At 40.4% G+C, this 22,530-nt stretch overlaps 1 protein-coding gene across 2 annotated transcripts; it reads left to right on the forward strand.

Moving 5' to 3' along the window:
* Window positions 1-4,177: 4,177 nt before the first annotated feature.
* Window positions 4,178-22,144, forward strand: brdt (bromodomain, testis-specific). Of its 2 annotated transcripts, XM_036516655.1 has the most exons (21): window positions 4,178-4,647; window positions 9,449-9,731; window positions 9,984-10,121; window positions 10,266-10,416; window positions 10,525-10,652; window positions 10,915-11,277; window positions 11,582-11,710; window positions 11,894-12,121; window positions 12,216-12,400; window positions 12,534-12,823; window positions 13,457-13,570; window positions 13,681-13,806; window positions 15,350-15,408; window positions 15,577-15,751; window positions 16,324-16,701; window positions 17,014-17,120; window positions 17,404-17,515; window positions 17,672-17,790; window positions 18,536-18,735; window positions 18,991-19,186; window positions 20,757-22,144. In XM_036516655.1, the coding sequence occupies exons 2-21, from the start codon at window positions 9,534-9,536 to the stop codon at window positions 20,823-20,825; spliced, it is 3,465 nt and encodes a 1,154-aa protein (XP_036372548.1). In that variant the 5' UTR covers window positions 4,178-4,647; window positions 9,449-9,533; the 3' UTR covers window positions 20,826-22,144. The 2 variants fall into 2 exon arrangements, with proteins under 2 accessions (XP_036372548.1, XP_036372555.1); XM_036516662.1 differs by lacking the exon at window positions 16,324-16,701.
* The last annotated feature ends 386 nt before the right edge of the window (window positions 22,145-22,530 follow it).

The following is a 22,530-nucleotide window of genomic DNA, read 5'->3' on the forward strand; positions in this document are numbered from 1 at the left end:
CAATCAAAACTTTAAATAAATATCAGTTCATCAACTCAATATTACCACAAGACGATACAAGGAGTTTCAGAGTGTGAAGAATAACAACTTTTTTCTGTATTGACAGCACAAGAAATATAGCTAGCTACACAATTAAATATGGACAGCTCAGTCTGAGTTAATTTCATGCAATATGACTTAAATCATCCCTGTGCAAGATCAATGTAAATCATACTGAAGATACTTTTGATCTATATGAATGTATCAAATTCCAAATGGCACAGCCCTGCAAACCCATACCCCAACAAATGTTTAGTTACACATCTGGCTGTTTCACCTTTTCTAGTGCACTTTTTTTCTTGTTTTTACTCACTTATTATGTAACCCAAATCGCCAATTACATACTAGGCTCATGTCAACACAACAGCCTCTACACTCACATGCAGGAGCACTGAGATGTAATCAGTGAGATCCCCTAGTACACTTGCATGCACCCAGGCAGGTATATTTCACACTACAAGTCACATGGCACTCATTGGAAGATTACCGCCATTCTGCTGACGTCATTTGAGCAACTGACGAGCACCTGAAGAATCACAGGGGGCCTGTGAACAGTGAGATAGGGACACACTGGTTTACCTATCCACCCCTATCTGTGGCAGAACAAAACTAATTTGTTGCAGCACTATGGGCTCCATTTCATTGTTGAAAAATGACATGACTACGATTGAAACAGGACCATGGAGCTCAGACTGCACTTTACCCAGCTATTCAGGAGCCCTGTTACAGTGCACTTCTACCACAAAGTTTATTCTTCTGTATGGGTGCCTCACAAACCAATACTATGGCCTTATGTCTGGGGTATTTGAACACCCTCATGTCAACCAGCATGGTGTTTTCTGTTTTAACTTTAATAACTAGAAACCTACAAAATACTGATCCACATAATGCAAGATGTTTTTAGACACTGGATTCAAAGCAATATTAGTCATGTGAAGCCATAATGTCCAATTACACTCATGTCACCTGCATCTCTATTTCTATGGCTCTGGCGCCCACTAATGTCTGCAGAACAGGAGTCATTCATACCCGATAGAGAGCTACCTCTTTTAGCTCATACCCACACTGAAATGATAACATTCACAAAAACAATCCAAATTAAATGTTATTTTAATTTAAATTTTACATTGCACAACTGCAAAAAAAAAAAAAAAAAGATATATGCAAACGTAAAAGGCTTGAAGCATAAATTAGAGCTGAGAATGTTGTTTGGGGAGCCAGTTTAATTTATGACACTGAAAATAGTTGCCATGTAAACAAATGTGCAAGAAATGCTGCTTATATAATTTCTCCAAAATGCAGCAACTCTCCCAGGACATGTGTAGTCAGAAATTGCAGTTTTATCCCTAAGAGTGATCTAACAATCATCTCAGTCCCATGTGTTTCAGCACAGTGGGAAAGCAAGAGGTCAGTGGCCTCTCAGTCGGAAGATTATGTATTCTATCCTACAAGTCATCTTGTGCCAGAATTAATGAAAAATCATGTAATGAAATCAGACTCCTGGTACTTTTTGCTCTTGACAACCAATCTGAGATGAGTGTGCTCAACCCCAATCCTAATCCCAACCATTTAGACTAAAATTATGAAGGATGTAGGATCACCTGCTAAAGGCAGATAATTACTACACATGAAATCAGCGATGGACTTCATATTGTGATACATTTTGTTAGTGAGAGGCAAGCTGTTTAAAAGGCCGAGCCAGCATTAGATGAGGTTACATGTGTTTGTTTCAGTAAGCTCCACCGTTTCAAATGTATGTATAAACATTACAAAATTAGGTTATCAAAGGTCTGGGCCTGTTTTGAGAAGACAGCTAGTGCCTTTTGCCTCACAAATTCTTGTATTTTCCCCATACAAGCTTCACTCTTCAGAACACCCTCATTTTCATAGCTATGCAATATGGCACTGCCATGCATAACAACTGTAATCACTAACTTTTTGATGAATAGTCATCTTCAGACTCTGAAAAGCACAATATTGCTATAGGTCTGTATTTGTGAACGCAAATGTATCAGTTGCTGTTAAAATAAGAAAGTGGGGTCCCAAGTGGCTCAGTGAGCGAGGCATTCAGTTTGGAATTTTAGATACAGGCTGAGCCCTACAGCCCAGATTCAGAGACTTTATTTCAGTCAACCCAAATTGAGCCTTTTGAAACTAACCTAATGTGAAAAGGCCTTTACAGAAATAGGTAGTGCATTGTTTTCTTTTCCACAGTTGAGAAACCCTGCCACTTCATAGCTGGAGAGGATCTAAGATATCTGGTGCCCAAAAATTGTGAATGTGAATGATGTTCCGTAAAAAAGGTAAGGAGGTACAGTATGTCTATGCCCACAGGATGAAAGCAGTTTACATCCCCTCTGTCAGCGGACAAAACGGTCGAGAGAGAGTATGTCAAAAGGCCATGTCAGGTCATTGTGTGTGTACTTAAATTTAAATGGTTTCAGAGCTCATTTACTGTGTCTGCCTTGGTGTGTCTATACCATCAATAGTTTAGAAAAAGAATTGTGCATTTTCAGTGTTTGGATGCCCCCGTGTGGTACAGAATGAAAAAATACATGCTTTGTAAAGACAGGCCAGAATTTCAGATTTGGTTGCATTTCACACATGGGTTCCAAAAACTGCCGTGGCCAGTGCACAGGTATACACATTGGTTCTATTAACATGTAACATTCCAGCACATGAAGCATGTCAAACATATCAGACTGTCTGATCACTTTCTGTTATGCCATTTTCAGATGTAATGTCCTACACATAATAAAGTGTGAGCACTTTAGCTTTTTTCACTCCTCCTAGAGGGAACTATATTAAATATAATTACTTTGTAACCTTGCCTTGGATTTCCTGCTCAAAAGAATAATGGAATCTGCTTCACATTTCAATGTAAAGAATGAGTTTTTTTGCTGAGCAAGGAGCACAACCTCACTGTGTAAACTGCACTGATAACCCCTCCCCATAGTCTGCAGTCACAACATTATTCTTTAAAATTTACGAGTTGCAAGTATTGCCACATTTCACTTCTCAGAGTTCCCTGGCTCCTCCCTTGAAGTACTGATCCTAATCACCCCCCTTTTGTTACTGCATGCCTCCAAGCATGAACCTGAGAGGGAATTTAACAGCGCGTGGCACTGCAGATATGGGAGGACATGGAAGGCCTATTCCTGTCAGATTCTCTCTAGAGGGACATCTTCAGCAATCAGTTCATAGGTGCTCCAAAATTGCAACTTACTGCTGCCCTCAAGTTTGAGTGTTCCCTGGGCATTCTGTTAAATTGGAGAACTAACTTGCAAGAACCAATGAAAATCAAATTCAGCTCCTCTGAATACTTTAGGAGGTTTCTGAAAGAGAAGTGGTCTTGATAAGAAATGTCAGCCTATATTAAAAAATTCCAGCCCCCTCCATGTAATGTTTCACGGTATTTTTATAAATTTTCAAATTGATTCCTTATAATACAACCAACTGTCTCATCCACTACATTGTACATTCCATATTATAACTAAGAGCAGGCAAACAGGGCTTAAATCATAAAAAGTAATTGCAGTGGCAGTAAGCTTTGAAAAATCAACGGAGAAAGTGTACGTACAGATAGGACACTATGACATATTGAAAACAGACCAGTCATTTATCACTTTTCTTGCCCTGTTGTTTGTATATTTGCATGTATTAAAAGAGAAAAATATTACATTTATACTTTTCGCATAATATAGTCGGTGTATTATCATATTGGAAATGTGATTCCGCGAGACCCAATATATTCCTGTGTGAGGCAAATAATTAATACAAAACGGCTGGACATGACGCACACAAGGGTCCAAATAATCAGCCAATCGAGGCCAAGAAAACAGACATGCGCAATTTTACGATTCACCATTCCAATACAATTTCTCCGTTGGTAGCTGTACGCTCTTCTCACTGTGAAATCCACAGTATCCACCGCCAGGAACGTTTGGGACAACAGTTCTTAATATGGCTGTGAGTGCAGTCGTTGTGAAATGCGCTGAATGAGATCAGCAAGCAATAATGAGACGAATGAAGACCGGAGTTATCATTGAGGTTTATGGAAGGTTCTCGAACGATCACGTGATATCTGTAGACCAGTTATATCACCCTTTTGAAAAATACTCTGACGGAGCTTCCGAGACTTATTTTTTGCGAGAACTACGCTTTGTTTTGACAGTGATACATATTTTCGAGAAAGCGATTGTCGAAGTAGTGTTTTAAGAGAACATACGAGTTTCACTTCGAGAAGGAATTATTAAGATTTTAAGGCTTTCTACTTGAGAAAGCGGTCTTTGTTGGAGAAAACAGGGAATGATGTGGCACGTGGAATGAATTGACCAATTGCAGCACGCGCTCCCAACAGAAGCGTATAAATACCTGACAGTTGCTGTAGGAGCCGTCCGCCATTGAAGACTAAATAAGTTGGAAGGAGGTTGCGGAAACGTTGTGTGTTTTTTTAAGTAGTCGTATATTTATATAACAATAACTTTATATTCGCGTAAACATCGACGAGAACCTTCGTCATTCGTCCTTCCTGCAGAACACCTTCGGCACAGAGCATCTGTCTCAGTTCGGCAGTTAAAACAATCTTGTTGTGCCAGAGACGGAAAGGTAATTTCTGAAAAAAGATGAGTTGTTCTGAACATAATTCGGCACAATGTACTTGCTCTTGCTCTGTAGTTGGTTTTAAATTATGTTGACTGAAGGCTGTGATTAATTTGGGCTGGGTGGAAAGGACAGTAAGAAACGCAGTGTTTGTTACACGGGATTCGTTTCCTGTCGCCATTTTGTTGTTGATGAGTTGGGCAGGCAATCTTAATCGCGGAGCGAGATCATGGACGGCGTATATGGGCTGAGCTAGTTCGCTAGCCAGCTAGTTGTGTTCCGGTGTAATGTGGTGTTATACACTTAGAAGTAGGTGTGTAAAACGTATTGCACTGAGACAACAGTTAAGTACAGTGAATGAGCATTTACGTAGCCTATTCGCTGTTGGTTAACATCCTTCCGTACGTTCGATTCAGCGAAAGGTAACGCAAGTCGTGACCCATCTTAACTCGTGCCGATTGCGTCATGCAGGCATGAGTCATGCATTTTTACATAATGTTTTTGCAGCGGTCACAGCCTTAATTAATAGGCAAATCATAAACAATTTGGTGATCACATTTTACCACAGTAATGCAGAATTGTTTTGCCGCCCAATAAAATTAAGTACATTGTAACTGACACTTGATAAATTGTTTGCAGTGGTAGGCTTTAATTTTAAAATTTGATGTGAAGCTGTACCTGTCTGTATGTCTGGGTTTGGGTGTGTATTTCGAAGTCCTCGGAGATTGTCGTGATGGGAATCGCGGCCAGTCGAAATTGGCATGCGGTTACCCACAGCAACCAACGTCAACTGTAATATCCCCTTCACCACACGTGTAAATGCAACATGTAAACCTAGACAATAAAATTTCAATTCTTACATTTGTTTTCCTTTTTTCTTTGAAACTTTAACAGTGGACAGCTGACCTTAGATTCCAGCTAAGGGATATGTTTGTCCATATTAAAGTCTTATAGTGTGTGTTATTGGTAATGACTTAACTGAAAGTATGGGGCAAATTTTTAATAAAGGACAAATTCAAAATTAGTTTGTTACAAACGATCTTCATTTGATGCTTCAAAATTAAGTGGGGTGGGCAAGTGTTAGTTCCTCTGTCATTTAATGTACCATTTTAATAAACAGAAAGTTCAACCTTATTTGTAATGGGAATTCTTTGATTTGGTTGAGTAAAAAAATTGGTCTCAATGAAGATGACAGTGAAGATGACAATATTCTTTATGGGGTAAGTGGTGAAATGATGGCACCTGTTAAGTGCCGGTTCAACATAATTTTCTAAAATGTTTTCAACTGAAAATTATCTGGATGTAGGATTTTCCTGAGTTGCAGGTAGCTCTTTCTGTCATGTGCATTTATTTTCCATTTGTGTAAATTGCTTGCGTTGAGCACCAGGACAAACAAAATGTTTCGCTATGAAACACTATTTCCCAACTTGGTCTGGTTGGTTATTTGTGTACTTTGCCACATTGTTTGCATTTTTGCCAAGTAGTGGTTTCATCTGTGACTTTGTCATTCTAATAAAATGTTGACATGAAGACTTGGTGTGAAACCTGAACTTTATGGGATTTTTGTAACAAGGAGCATTGTAGTAGTCATTTACGTGCACTGTTGTCTTGGAATAAGTAACAAGTATGATGTAACCGGAGGGAGTGTAGTTGAAGAAATGATTCAGTTGTGCACTGCATCATTAAATGAACTCTCCAAATTTCACATTGCTGTATAAAGGATGACCAGATGATTTTTATTCAGGTATCGTTGAGTCTTAGACAGACGTGGAATATTTGATCACAAAAGTTGGTCTACTGGTATGTTTTAAACAGAGTACATTTGTAGTGCTTCACCAGTAATGGATTAAGACTTTCAAGGTAAATGTATGACTATATTGACATACTTAAAAAAAAAGTCACTGAAATGACAAATCACTAGCTTTTTGTTTGTCTGAAGAAGTTGTCATTTGGATGTATGCAGACATATTTGACTAAATTTGGATGCATTTGAAGAGTTGATACTCTTTTGATACACTTTTGTACATTTTCCCTCCTTTTAAAGGACCAATGTCACATGCTTATTGCAGGAATATTAAATGTTGGGTATTAATTTGTTGAAATTCTGGACTTGCTTCCAAATGTGAAATGATAGACATACATTCAAAGAAGCCCATTAATGGCACTTTTTGGCACTTTCTGTGACCTTTATTTTCAATATTCTCTTTTTGCACCTGAATAAATACAGGTAAGCCTTTGTGGTTTAAGTGGTTAAATTTAGCTTAAGTCCTCAAATACTTTTGGTCAAAATTTAAATAAGTGTTCTGATGATTGACTAGCTTGATTGGAAAGTTGTGGTGTTAAAATGGCATTGGATCTTTCCACAATGCATCTGAAACTTGGTAGTGAGTGTAGATTGGATTTGCAATGGTTATAGCAGCATTTCTGGTAAAGTAAGAACTGCTTTGATGTCATTTTTGCAGCATTTTACTTACTGGCAGTGGTCACAGAGGTGTAAGTGATCAAGGTCAGTGCACACTGGAAATATGCTTTGTCTTGGCCCCTTCACCGTCCTTTGTAAAAAAAAAAAAAAATGGTAAGCCCATGATAACACAGCATTGTAATTGTACATTGTGATAACAATAAATCTATAAATGTTCCATCTGTTAAGCACTAACAAACAAAACCCTTGCCAGGTGCCTTCTGTGTCACATTTTCTCATATTGGAGCAGCTTTCGTGAAGATTAGTGGAATAACTGCTGTGTAATGTCAAACTCCATCCACTATGACAGGCCTATCAGCTGACTGTCATCTTGTAGGCCATTTACTTTGATCTCTTTTGGTCTGCATGAAATGTAAACAATTATGTGAAAAATTCAAGATTTTAAATGGCTACAGTCACAATACATTTTTTAGTATGTGTAGCCTGGCTTGCCCATTCCTTTAACCATACAAGGCAATCATTGGCTTATCAAGGATAGCATTTTCTGTGTAAGGTTTTGCCATCTTTAACAAACCTAGTGGATGGATGAATTTCCAAATATGGAATGCATTTTTTCATGTTCATTTATTTTTATATTTGGTGGTATATGATGTATGGGACTTGTTTGACATAACATGAAGAAATGGAATGTGGTCCAATTTTCTCTAATACTGTTTAGTTTTGAGAAGTTAGGAATGCAATTACACTGAATGTCTTGGAAGAAATTGAGATTTAATGGACATTTTCATTTTAGATCCTGGTACAAAGATGTAAAGTCATAAGATGAAAAGTACATAACTTGGTGGAAGTCCATTTTATTGAATCAAGTCATGTCCAGGCATGTTCAGGGAAAGCATAATCCATTCCCCTAAAAAGTGCCGATTTCTGCTTTGCTGGTTTCCCCTATGCATAATTCTGTTTGTAAATGGACACTTCTAGTTCAGCATGGGGTATTGGAAGGTAAATCTTACCATAAGTCCATCGAAGTGGAGGTTAGGTCGTTGTGATTAATAACAGTTAAAACTCATAATTTCACAAGTTACATGTTAACTGACTCTGTCTATGTACAGGATATCAGCAGTAAGTTGCTGCTGTGTAGTATCTCGCTGAAACGAATAGACTCGTGAAATAACTTTTGGTTCCTTAGCAATATCAGATGGGAAAGAGTAAAGTTTTGTTTCAAGCCAGGTTTGCTTAAAGTGGTTTAAATTATAGGAAAAGTGGATTTGTTTAGGTGTAGTACATTTTTTGATGTAGCTTTAAGCTTTATCACAAGCAAAATTGCAGTAGTCAGCCACCCGTTATTATTCCATTCTTTGGCTTACACAAGACTCGCTGGGTCATTTTGTCCTGAATTGTTGGTTTGTTGAAGTCAAGCAAGTTCATCACAGCAGGCGTGTAGATACCCTGTTGTTGTGTTCAGGTTTTTGTTTGTTTTTCCACTTTAAAAGTGAATGTAGTACCCAGACTGTTTTGAGACCACAAAATTTGGTAGGGTTGTAGGGGTCGGTGGGCTGCATCTCCCCCGATGCCTCATGCATCGATAGATTTGGTTATGCAATTCAATACTGTGTAAAATCTCACAACTCTTTGCGCCAATTTGCAGTAAATTTTGTATTTAGTGCTATGGGATATGTCATCACAACAAATCTGGTGATCAGTGGTCACGCCAGATGTGCTGGCTTTTAGTTCCACTTTTACTAAAATGCCTTATAGAAAGATCTGTATATATTGAAATCATGGTAATTGAGAAATTTTCTCATCCTACATAAAACAAGCTGTGACTGTTGGCAACCAGTCTTTGCCCCCAGTCATTTCTGCTCATTGCTAAATTTTTAAAATGCATTTGGAGTAACTTTTTTTTTTTGTTTGTTTTTAAACCTTCAACTCCAAATCACATTTCACTGACCAGTGCCATATACTGTAATTGTATATGTCATTACAACAGAATTTACCTTACTTTTGTTTACTTCTTATCTAAACTTCAGGAACTCTGAACTCACTCTTAAAAGATGTGAAGTGCATAGCTATGACCCTGAAGCCAGAGAGAACTAGAATTGCAAATTGACTTGGCTTGCTGACATTCCCAGCTTGTGACTATCGGTCTCATATTATAGCAAGCTAAATCAGCTGCTAAAAAAATTTTCCAGGCTGGATTCTATGCCATAAATGCAGATTTTGAAACACTAAGTTCAAAATCTGTCAGTATACTGTTATTGTTATTTTAAGTGTGTGTTTGTCTTAGATTGAAAGTTTTGGGAGACTGAGATGTAATCTAATGTCTCATAAATGACAGAATTCCCAAGGTCTTCTGACCAGTTTCCCTTTCCCTTTTAAATATTTTAGGTGGACGATGTGCGCTGAAAATTAAAGTGCATTGAAGGATCATTCTAACCTACCAAGCTCGCTCTGAACACCTAGAGATTTAAAGATGTCGGACATCAAAGGCTTCCAGAAGGTAGCCATGAGTGGAAACCCTCCACCGCCTGAGTACAAAAACCCTAAGAAGCCTGGACGACTGACCAATCAGTTGCAGTATCTGCAGAAAGTGGTGGTCAAGGCTTTGTGGAGACACAATTTTGCCTGGCCCTTTCGGCAGCCAGTGGATGCTGTGAGACTGAACCTCCCTGTAAGTTCCTTCTAAGTGGTGAAGTGGTACAATCAATAATATTCCATGGCTATGGTATCTTAAGGCTTGTCATATGTGAATGACGGAATTCCTGGATAGTGTATACAATAATGCCTTCTCCACATACTGTTGCTGGTGTACTCTTGGCAGAGTGGTGAAACGGCATATAAGAACAAAGTGGTTATCCTCATAACTCCCCTGGAAAATAAGCTCCTGGAATGCTTCATAACATTTTTGCTTTTTGATACACAGGATTACTACATGATCATCAAGACCCCAATGGATTTGAGCACCATAAAGAAGCGTCTTGAGAACAATTACTACTGGAAAGCAATGGAATGTATCGAAGACTTCAACACAATGTTCACAAACTGCTACATGTATAATAGGGTATGTGGAAGTAAACAGCGCTGTTGTCTCTGTGGTTTTGTATCAGAAAGATACTGTAACCTGGTGCATTACTCTAGAATGTAATGAAAAATATTGGGTGAAATTTTTGGTTTATTTGAGCTTTTCATAATGCATTGTTCTCAGCCAGGAGATGACATTGTGCTGATGGCACAAGCCTTGGAGAAGCTGTTCCTGCAGAAAGTGGCACAGATGCCCCAGGAGGAAACTGAAGTCTCCATGGTTACACCAAAGGCACCTGGAAAAGGGAGGAAACCCCCCACAGGCAATCCGACAGGTACACATCATTCATGTAAACAAGAACTGCCAGCTATCTGAGTGAGATTGGCAGTAGGCCTCCTCTGTTGATGCAGGTACCTTGTAAGTGTCCCTGCCTTCTTTAAAGGTGCAGTGAAGTTAAAGCCACAGTCCCCGGTGTCTGAGGTTGTGTTTCAGCAGACTGTAACAGTTATTCCCCCTGAGATGCTCCACTCGATCCAACCTGCACCACTGTCAGCGCAGATTGCTGCCAAAGTAAGTCCCTGCCTGTCCACTGGATATGACGTATAATATGCATTATGTAGGAATTCATAAGAAGGGAACTGGGAAGAGCCGAAATTCTGTGTTTTGGTCCTGGTTTTAGGCTAAATAGAATTGTACTCCGTACATTTAGACGGCAGTTAATTAGGTATAACCTGTCAATATGATGTGCTAAATCTTTTTTGGACTTGGGTTTATTGTGTGTAACACCAGCTACAGTGAGCTTAATGACACTTTATTTTGTGTCTTTTCATAGATCAGAAAGGGTATTAAAAGAAAAGCGGACACTACCACTCCGACTGCTTCCATTGTCACAAGCAGTGAGTTGTCACCTTGCACCGAACTGAAGCCCTGCAAGATAATCTCCCGGCGAGGCAGCGGGAGGCCCATCAAACCGCCCAGGAAAGACCTGCCAGATTCTCAACATCAACATCAGGTGGGCAAGAAGGCCAAACTCTCTGAGCAACTCAAGCACTGCAATGGCATCCTGAAGGAGATGTTCACCAAGAAGCATGCAGGATACGCCTGGCCCTTCTACAAGCCCGTGGATGCAGAGCGCCTGGGCCTACATGACTACCACGATATCATAAAGCAGCCCATGGACCTGGGCACCATAAGGGTGAGTACTGAGGTACTTTGAAACAGAGCTTGATTTTCAGGGTTGTAAAAAATGTAGTTTCATTTGTTTGTTTAATTTCACTGTCATATTAACAGGATAGTTTGCAAGCCACAACCATGGTAGGAACTGTTTTGCAGTTACATGCCAACTGTGCTGATGACAGATTTTGAAATATTGAAATGCAATTGCCATTTCCACACATCATGGATATTTTGCAAAACTCAGGTCAGCTTGAGTTGATTTCTCTTGTAATGCTTTTGGACATAGCTGTGTTTCACTTTCACTTTCTTTTTTGTTCCCACAGAAAAAGATGGATGACCGTGAATACAAAGATGCCCAGGAGTTTGCCTCAGATTTCAGATTAATGTTCTTTAATTGTTATAAGTACAACCCACCATCCCATGAAGTGGTGGCCATGGCAAAAAAGCTTCAGGTACGTGTAGGGAATAACCAAGTAAATGCGGGCCAGCGCTATGCCTCTCACCTTGTTAGTATAGCCTGACTATGATAAGCTCTACATTTTAAGGTGAAATTTGTCTTCCAGGTTTGGCACAGCGAAAACCTGTAGGTTCAGCATGGGATGGCATTTAATGAGTTGTCCACTGGATTTCCGCAGGATGTGTTCGAGATGCGCTTTGCAAAAATTCCAGATGAGCCAGTTGAGGCAGAGCGCTCAACACAGCCCTGTAAGCACAGGGAAAAGAGAGAGAAAAAGGACAAGAGGGACATGGTGGAGAGCTCGTCCAGCTCGGAGAGCAGCACAGAGAGCTCCTCGGAATCGGACAGCTCCTCGGACACGGAGGAGGAGGAGAGAGCCCAGCGGCTGGCTAACCTACAGGAGCAGGTTTGTTTGCTGCGCACAGCCCCTAGTAGGCTCTGTCCTCAGTTCTCTCACAGCGGGGGAGTTAGCTTTAACTGGTCTCTCCTGTTCATTCCAGCTGAAAGCTGTGCGTGAGCAACTGCAAATACTCACCCAGACCCCCTTGCTAAAACCAAAAAAGAAGGAAAAATTACAGAAGGACAAGAGGAAAAAGCACAAGAAGGAACCACTCAGGCAAAAATGCGAGGGGAGAAAACCGAAATCCAAAGTAAAGAAAAGGTCCATCAAAGACCCATCCACAGTGTGAGTGAGACAGGCCCTTTCCATGTCCGTTCTCTTAATTCGGCCTCAATCCTTAGTGCAATTATACTCTTAGGGCTAAGAAGGAATGTCTTCAGTGCCCTGAAATATCTTAATGCTGTGCTTTGCCCCGTAGCCAGAGTAAGAAGAGCAAGCTGGCCATGGCAGCGTGCGAGTCGGAGGACGAGGAGCCACTTGTGCCCATGACATACGAGGAGAAACGGCAGCTGAGCTTGGACATTAATAAACTGCCTGGTGACAAACTCGGCAAAGTGGTGAACATAATCCAGTCCAGGGAGCCCACATTGAGAGACACCAATCCTGAGGAGATTGAGATTGATTTTGAAACCTTAAAACTCTCCACTTTGAGAGCGCTGGAGAGATACGTTATGACTTGTCTGAGGAAAAGGCCTAAGAAACCAAACCGTAAGTGCTTCAACCCAGCACATCTCTTTCAGGGGCTGCAGCCCAAAAAAACGTGCCTTGACAGGGACAGTTACCACGTCCATAAATGGCGGAGTAGCTTCACTTATTTTCTGTATTGGTTTAAGCCCTGGGCAAGGGCTGCTGATTTTAGTGTCAACATGGAACAATGTATTTGACCAGAAAAAATAAGAAACAGCAGTATAATAATGAGTTGGGGTGACAGTCAAATTTGTATATTGTGACACAATGGTGTGAGTATATTATGATAAATGATATTGTGTGCAGCTTAACTTTAGATGACTGCAGTTGAATTGAATTTTTTTTCAGTAATACTTGCATCTGACAATGCCTTAAAGCCCAGAGCTTGGCTTTCGGCATAAGACTGCCCGAAGTGGGGCTCAGATATGTTCCATATGTGGTTCCCAAAATAAATGTAATCAACTAAGAAGAGGCTTCCAACAAATAATGTTATAACAGCTACACCTCATGAATAACTAAAAATGAGACTACAATATGTAATATATTGTTTAATGTTTCTGTTTTGTTTAGCTTTGCTTGCAATAACCATTTGAGAATATTAAATAAAAGTGTTCCAGTCAGCACTAAATTTATTATTTTTTTTTTGTTACCCAGAGAAAAATCCAGCTAAGCCCAAAGTGCAGCGTGATAAGAAGAAACAGGACCTTCAGACGCGTTTGCCCAGTGTCAGCGAGCAGCCGAGTTTTGTCAAGAAGACTAAAAAAAATCGTAAGCACAGCATGCTCCTGGGCAACAGGAGCTTTTTCCATTACTTGTGCCGCCGTGGCGTCTCTCGCGCCACGTTCCCTGAGGCTGACCGTTTGGCTTCTCTTCCGCAGGTGAGACTGCGGATGTGACTAAAGCGCTGGGGGTCCCCTCCAGACTCAGCGACAGCAGCACCTCCTCAAGCTCTAACAGCAGTAGTAGTGATTCTAGCACTTCAGATAGCAGTGACTCTGAATCAGGTTAGCAGTCGTCCTCAGCACTTCCCCCTTCTGTGCCAGGACACTTCCATTCCCTACCATAAGGAGAAAAATTATAGTAAGCTGTAACTGGATGCATCAGTCACTTACTTTTAGCCTTGCTGGCGAAGTAGATACGTGCGTTTTATTTGGTCTGTTATTGTGTGAGGCTTTTGCCACATTTCGCCTTCAGCATCCTGTTTGTATTGTGGAGATGAGCTCATTTTCATTTACATTGTCAATTTTTTTCAGTGAATGTTCTGGATGCTACATTTGTATTAGTTTGTCACTACATTTTTGTTATTTTCATTACAGTAGATCCCGTTGTTTCAAAATTGACTTTGATTTTGAAATGAGGCCAGCCCAGCTTGCTAAACAGGTAGTGCCATTTTTCTAAACAAAGCTCCAGGCTGCATCCAGATGTTGAAATATAAGTATTCACTGTAAAAGTCTGAGCGGTACTTATCACCAGGACTAGGGAGCTGATTGTTGTACATCCTATGTTATGGTTTCTCCTTAAACTTTTAAAGTAAACTGAAAGTATTAAATGCCAGTGGAGATAGGGCAGCTTTTCTCTAATTGTGTACCTGTAATTGTGCTCTCTAATTTGTACCTGTATACTGTATACATTATAATGCTACCTCTTTATTTGTTGTTGTCCCTGTATTTTCCCAGATTTACTTTACTGTCCTTGTAGTTATGGCTTTGTTGGTCCTTATTTTAAATTGAAGCATGTTGTAGTTCTCAATTTACAGATTTTAATTGTGATCTGAAAGTTGATTGCTTTTATACTTACATTACAAATACCAACTATTTTATTATTTTTTTTATCTGGAAATGTTGCAAGATTGTGTCATTAGATACAGTTCTTTTTTATTTGAAATTCCAGCCAGATTGTAAACTGAATGCAGGGTTTGAAGGCCTAGGACCAAATGATAACATTTTTTAGGTAGTTGCAAATATCTTTGTTTTACCGGTATAGGTAAAACCATTTACTCATTGATCTTGGGTGTTCAGCACCTCAAAATTCAAATAAATACTTTTTAAGTAGCCAGCTGCTGTTGTATGTTTTAACGATGAGTGGCGTTTCCCATTCTTGAGCTGTCATTCAAGAATAATACACGAGTACATACACACAATCTATGAACATACAATTTACAAAGCCACGTACATTCCGCTCCCACTGTCTTTACCTAGAAGATGCAGATGGAAAATATGACACTTCACAGAGTAGTGCAATCCTGGGAAAATTGCTCTTTATTTTTTTTCAAACGGCTTTCTCTCATGAAGAAATTGGCATCTCATTGCGTACTGTTGCATGCATGCAAGTTGTGCTTGTGTGCTTGGATTCCTATTAAGGGCACAAGAATTCATTTCGATTTTTGTAACATCATAAATCATCCAATTTTAACAGTCAGATAGTTAGCAATGAGATTTTCCTTCAAAGAATTCAGTTTGTTTCCAGTGAGTTTGAGTGAATCCATTACAGTGATGTACTGTAATGCACTAGTTAGTGTAATCATCCCCAATTATACCTGTCTTACAGAGCAAAAGACTAAGAAGAAACAGAGCAAAGGGAACAGTGATTGCAAAATTAAAATGAAGGTAAAGAGTGCATGCATTGACTACTGTATTGAAATGTCTCTAAATGCCATTACTGTATGATGTAATATTGAATTTGGTCACCTGTGTAATATCATCTTTGTAGAGGTCTTGAAGCCGAAAAGCTGAGTGTTCATTCACTGGATAGAAACTAGACTTCTTTCCCTGCAGGAAGTGAAGCAGATTACCTCTGTGCGGAGCTCCTTGGTAAAAAAGATGGACAGAGCTGTGCTTCAAACCAGCAAGCAATCTGCCACACTGAAGCTCCCGTTGCCTGAGCCCAATAAGGTCCAGGCCATACAACAGGAAATGGCCCATCCTCTTGAAGGCATTGTATCACCTCCAGGTAATGCACATTTACCAGCTCTTTATATGGACTTCAAGCCGCCACATTGTCTGCGGGTCAATGCTGACAGTGGTGAAGTTGCACATTAAAATCAGGCTTTTATTTTGTACAGGTCAAATTGTTATGTGATATTTCAAATTAATGTCATATTAATGTACTTACCTTATAAGTGTACCTTAAGTGTAATTGTAGTTTTACAGTGCCTTTCCTCTTATGTATTGAAGACTTTTGGTTGGAGCTATGCTTTCTTCAGCTTGCTTTTCTGCAGAATTGTTACCAGGGAGTGTCGCTTTAAGTTGCACTGGATAAGAGTGATAAATGACGAAAATGTAAATTTAGTCTGGTCAGAATAACCATTGGTACTGTAAAAAATATGGTCACACTTCAGTGTTAAACCCTGCTCACACGCTAATGGAAGCATCCATGGAAAGCGCAGTGTTGTGGCATGGAGATTTGCTCTTACTCCCTTCGATTCAAGGAAAGCAGACCTTGAACACTAGGATTCTATGGGCACGACTAGGACTGACGTCACAGCGTCATTTCACAATTGTCTCTTGAATCTCCCCCTCCAGCCTTACACAGCCGTCTGCCGCCGCAGCCGTCAAGACCTAGCACCAAAGCATCACCTCTACCTCGCAAAAACAGGGCCTCCTCCCTGCAGCTTGACACCCTCCCACCACAGGAGCCCCAGCTGGCAGCCCCTCCATGCCCCCTCACTTTCCCCTCTGGCCATCCCTCTCTGTCCACAGAGGCCACCTCCCAGCTCCTCAGGCAGCACCCCTCCCCCAGCCCCCTCAGTTCGGCCCTCTCCGAGCTCCTCCCAGCACCCCTGCCCCCCCAGCAGCCCCAGCCCTCCCTTCCCCAATCACAGGAGGCCCAAACTGAGCCATGGTCACTCAGCCCTCAAAACCACCCATCCGCAAATTCGCCAAATAGGGTACAACCGGAAGGTAAGGGGATGCTCTTGTCTGCACCGCCAACAGTCTCCTAGCTTTAGTGCGTGTCAGTGTTGTTCCCAGGTGCATCACGCAGTTCTGCCTGTCGCTTCCAGTACATCGCCCCTCCGTGGCTGTGTCCGCGCCGGTAGCATTAACGTGGTTAATGTCTCCCTAGTGCTTGTGCATTTTTAGCGTTCCCTGCTCAGGCTGTCCCCCGTGCATCATGCTGCCTCCCACAGAGTCTGCTTGCCCATCCACAGCATGTCGCCTCTGACGTCAGCGCTGGCCTCTGCCAAAACCCACACACCTGTTTGTGTCCCACAGGAATCTCTGCACTTCTGTCTCCGCTTGGTTCCCCACCTGCTATGCTGTTCTCTAACGGTGGAGCTTCAGTACCTGCATTACAGCACCCTGCTGCAGTCAGGATGGAGGTGAGGCTCCTGTTCTGGTTTCAGTATAAATGCTGTTTGACTGCTTATCAATGACTGTGAAGTACTATGTTTTTTTTTTAACGTAGCTTGTTTTATCAATTATTTGCATTTTGAGATTTTATGTAATGTATTAGTCTATGTGTTTGGGTGAGTTTTGTGTGGAGAATACACAGATGCTTTACAGATAAGCTATGAAATTCTAAAATTGCCTTCTGCCCTTGATAACAAGGGACAGTCAACATCATGCTGGACATGCTGTTTGAGTATGTGTACGTGTTGGCAGTGCCAGTTGCTGTCCCCTCTGCAAGAGAGCCCGTTGGACCCTGTGAAGGATGAGCGGAAGCTCTTGGAGTCAGAAGAAGACGCTTGTCCGGAGACACTACACAGTTTGCACAGTGAGCAGGGTTTCAGTTTGCAGTAGGATCACTTGCAGCCTTAATTCCTCAGAAGAAGCAAATGCCAAATTATGGAACCTCAGACTTTAATAACCCGCAGTGCACTGTATGCTGCATCAGTTGTATAAAATTCCTTGTCTCTTTTCACCACTACAGATACCAGTCAGTCTGAAGGGGGGCAGCGTAACAGCTGTGATACAGTTCAAACATCTGAAGCAACTCGCATCGGTATTCCTAATACATTCAAAGATGCAAAGCCCTTACTCCCCAAAAAGGTAGGTTCAAACCCCCTTCTTTTCTTTTTTGTGTTTGTGCTGTTATTGAGTCTGTTACACTGCAAACTTCAGCATTTTGTTAATTACACCAGTGAACTGATAGCATGGTTTAGTTGCACTAGATTTTTAATGCTTATATGCAGATTTTACTGTAAATTTAATCAGGATTCTGAGGTGAAAGGATCTGCTGCCTGCAGATTATTTTGGGGAAGTAAAGTAACATGACAGACTGTCAGCTGTACCCTGCAGTGACAAAAGATGCTTATGTCTTGTCTGTCTTGGAGAACAACAAACACAGGAAATATCCTCTGTAAAGAGCATGTAATCTGTAGCTTTGGTGTCATTTGGAGGAACAGAAAATGGATGCCTTTAGTACAGAGCAAAAGAAAATGCTTTTGAACTGTCCTAGCTGTAGTGCTTTTTTAATGAACTCTCTTGAACAGCGATGAGTACGATGTTCCACTTACGCAGCTTTTGCATTGGAATCAGTCCTCATAATTGAACGTATATTACTTCTATATTTAAATCCTATGCCATGTGTAGTTCTCTTGCCTCTGGCAATACACGTCAGGACTGTTTTCATGGTTGCATGGTTGCTCTCAGCAATTGTTAGTGTACATTAAATAACATTCTACACAAAAGAAGTTCATCACCGTGTGCGCCTTGAACTCAGACTTGTTCAGATATCCTGCCTACAGTGTTGTCCATGCACCAAGCAAAATTTAAATGCCTTTCTCCCCTTCAGGATATTGTTCTCAAGAATGCAGACTCCTGGGCCAGTTTAGGAAAGCTGGCCACTTTCACCCCCTCCACAATAAAGTCTTCAAAGGAAAGCTTCCAACAGTTCCGAAGGGCAGCCATGGAGAAAGAGGAGCGGGAGAGAGCCCTCAGAAGGCTACAGATGGAGGTGGGGCGGGAGAAGAAGCCAGTCCCAGAAAAGCTCAGGTACAGGCTACCTACCCAGAGCCCATGTTCACAGACAACACTCACTCACACACACCCTGTGTGTAAAAGTCTGCTGTTACCATAATCTAAAAAAAACATCAGCACATATTCAGCCCTACCAAGTACACGCATAGAGCCCACGTGCTAAGCTTGGGAGCCATTGTTTGAAAACGGGAAATATGCCGGAGTCACCTCATGACCCCCTCAGCAGTGTTAAGTGCTTTCTGTAACACTGAGTAAGACTCGTACTTTCAGAGAGGAGCATGAGGCAGTGGAGAGCACCCCTGCCACTGACACTGCTGCTGCTGACCCCGTGAAGCTGGCAGAATCGGTGAAACCAGAACCACCACCAGTGACTGAACAGGGGCAGCAGCTGACAGCACAGTCCTCGGTGGACCGGGACCGGGAAATGGCCCGGAAGAGGGAGCAGGAGCGCCGCAGGCGGGAAGCTGTAAGTTTTGCTGGTGAATTAAACAGAGAAACGGAGTTTGGAGTGTAGGTTTGGGAGGCAAGCACCTGTAAATGTGTAGCTTGTTGAACAGTATGGCTTAGCATCTGCTCACATACAGTATATTTTTCACTATTGTAGCCTATCCAGTACAACTTGAAAATAGTCAGCTCCTGATTTTCTCAGTTAGTGGAGGGGTGCTATGGCAGTGATAGTTGGAAACATGGATATTCTGCAAAATGTACTTCAATAAATGAAATGACCTTGCAAATCAACCTGAACACATATGAAAAAACGGCAACTAGCTGTACAACTTACAGCCTGTGTAAATAGATGACTAGTGGCAGCTATCATTGTTGTTTATGGTTACTTGGTTACAGGTAGCTACAGTGGATGGTAGGGATGTAACGATAGCAAAAACTCCCAGTACGATAATACCACAATAAAAAATCCACGATATATTTATTGCGATATTAAAAAACGAAAAATGATGACTTTAAAAAATGTCCTTTTTTAAAGTCCTTTGTATAAAATTTATTTTTCCTTTTATTTTAAAATGCTTCTGCTTTCCTTCTTTAATAAAATAAAATAAAAGTAGCCAGCTATGACCTAAGCATGTGCAAAAATTGGCATGAATTGTCCCATGGATAATGGCACACACAAACAAATTGCACTGCAGTGCTTGCAGTTCGAAAAAAATTGCCTTAACATGAGTCTATCAGAACGATCTGGGCGATTTTCAATCAGACTGAAATCGCCCGAAAGGGGCGGTACTCCACAGAACATGACTTGATGCTGATTGGGCTATGACATTGAGGCAGGACAAACTGTCTAGAACAGTCACAGCTAGTGTAACACTGGTAGAATGAGAGAGAATTCCCTTTCCCCCTTTGGTGGTGCGTCACCCGACCGCCCTAAGGAATTAACCGCCCCTGGTACAATTGCAAAACAAAAACAATACAATTTTTCACAAGGAGAGATGGAAGAGGAGAATGCAGCTATACTAGTGATATAACCATGTAATATCCTGGTAAATTTCATCACAGTCCCACGGCCATATCGAGGCATTTTTTTTATCACAATATCGAAATATGATATATATCGTTACATCCCTAGTAGATGGCTTTGAACATGTCTGAAATTCTCCACTGTACTTGGCTGCATTTCAGCTCAGCATTTTAAGAGTGTTGATTAACCCCTGCCACTACAATCATTGGCTGTAGGTTTTTTATGTAAACTTCATGCATACAGATAATACACAGCCAAATAATCTGTAATTTCTTAAGTGTAGCAACATTTTTGAGATTACTTTTCAGAACACATTTCAAAGTCATTGGACAGGAGTAACTATGCACTGGTATGGTTTATAAAAAAAAAAATTATCAGCTTAGAAAATCATCAGTTCCCTTTTGTATTTTGTGGAAATGCTTTACTGTATTTTCTTCAATTTAATGATTTTCACAATTTGAAATGGAGCTGTTTTAATGATGAAACACTGATATTGTAATGTGCTTCTGAATGTTCAATCTCACTAAAAAGATGACCATAATAAAATGTGCTCTTCGTCTTCCAGATGTCAGGCATCATTGATATGACCATGCAAAGCGACATCATGGCGACGTTTGAAAAGAACCTGGATTGAAATAAGCTTCGTGCAGCATTCAACAGATTCCTTGAATAATATAGTACATACCACTGTTCCAGTAAACAGTATGGACTCTTTGCTGATATTGGATATCTGAGCCAAGCATTTTGGTGAATGAAACGGGTCATTGTTAAAGAAGAAACTTGCTGCATGGCAGGTTCACTTAGCATTTTAAATGTAGTTCTTGTAAGATATTGTACAGTGTAAAATATTATGATGTTGCCCATACACTCTAAGGACCACCTTTTGGCTGATTCTTGCCCCTCTTTTGTACAGGTGACAGTTCTGAAATGTGCACTGTGGTTCTGTGTGTGATTGAGCAGATATTACAGAAGGGTTAAAAAGTGAAGTATTGTATTAGAACTAAAAAATGCTCCACCATTTAAATAAACTCACCCTCACTTCCAACACATTGAATCGTATGTTTTGCAATATTAAGTTGGTAATTCGAGCATAGTATATTAAGCCTTTGAAAACCAGGTTTACATATTCATGTTACATTCCACTGCTTTTACTTTTTGTTGTACACAAGTTTTTTGTTTTTTCCTTTGCTGTATATCTTCCCTGTTATGGTTTTGTACCAGTGGTGACCAGTACTGTAATGAATATCTGTGTATGATTTCATCCTCTTTAACCATCTGTACTTCTGCATTTCATGGTACTAATTCAGTAACCAATGCAGAAAATGCCTGTGCTTTGATGTTCTGACTGAATTGGAATAGTTGTATGTTTGTTTGTGTGTGTGTGTGTGTGTGTGTGTGTGTGTGTGTGTGTGTGTGTGTGTGTAAAATTGTGTTTATTTGTAATAAAATAATTACTAATAACTTAGCATTTTCTTACCTGGAAGTAGCAGTTACCTTTTTGCCAAATGTTGGTATTCAAATGTGGGATTTGTTTTTTAGGCCACAGTTTGCTACCCTTGTTTGAGTGTCACTCAAAAGTGCAGTGCCATAAAGTGGTGTGCTTGTAGCAAAATTTAGGCAGTACATGCCTAATCTGATATTCATTTTACTAATACATAAAAGGCAAAAATAGATGCAGAATGTAACCATTCTTGTCTATTATATTAGAAGGCATTTTAATTTTCATTGTAGAAACTTGAATATGTGGAGTGTGATATTGTTTTGTTGATCCTGTGATATTCAGGCAGTTCTAGTGCTTTCCCACTTTGGCTGTACTCGATACAGTAGCACTTTATCCTTTTCTGTATCCGTTAAGGTATGAGAGCATGACTTTAGAATATATAAAGAACTAATATATAATTTTGAAGAGATCACAATCTGAAGACAAAAATCATTAAAATATTTTAAGTAAAACTGTCTTTGTCTTTATGTATACCCACGTTTCACTTAAATCCGGTAGGTATATTTTCTCTTGGGATCACCATTGTGTTAATGCAGAGACTATACTGGTATCAAGTTGACAGTCAACTGCAAGTTTTATGTGCTTACAGGAGGGACTTTTATAATGTAGATATGTAGACTATCATACTTATGTGGTAATGACAAAAGAAGTGCAAAGTCTTGGGCACATGTCATTTTCTGGATGTAAAGGTGGGACAATCTGTCTTTGAAGTGCGTCACTTGTTCTTGGAGAATAGAGCTGCTACAAATGGAGTTTCTTTTCTCTACCAAATTTCTATCATTCCTTTAGGAATTCTAAAGTGGTTACACTGCTCTTAAAATCTAAGACTAAATACAAG

The sequence above is a fragment of the Megalops cyprinoides genome, chromosome 2, assembly GCF_013368585.1.
Source record: "Megalops cyprinoides isolate fMegCyp1 chromosome 2, fMegCyp1.pri, whole genome shotgun sequence".
In the NCBI taxonomy this organism is placed as follows: Eukaryota; Metazoa; Chordata; class Actinopteri; order Elopiformes; family Megalopidae; genus Megalops; species Megalops cyprinoides.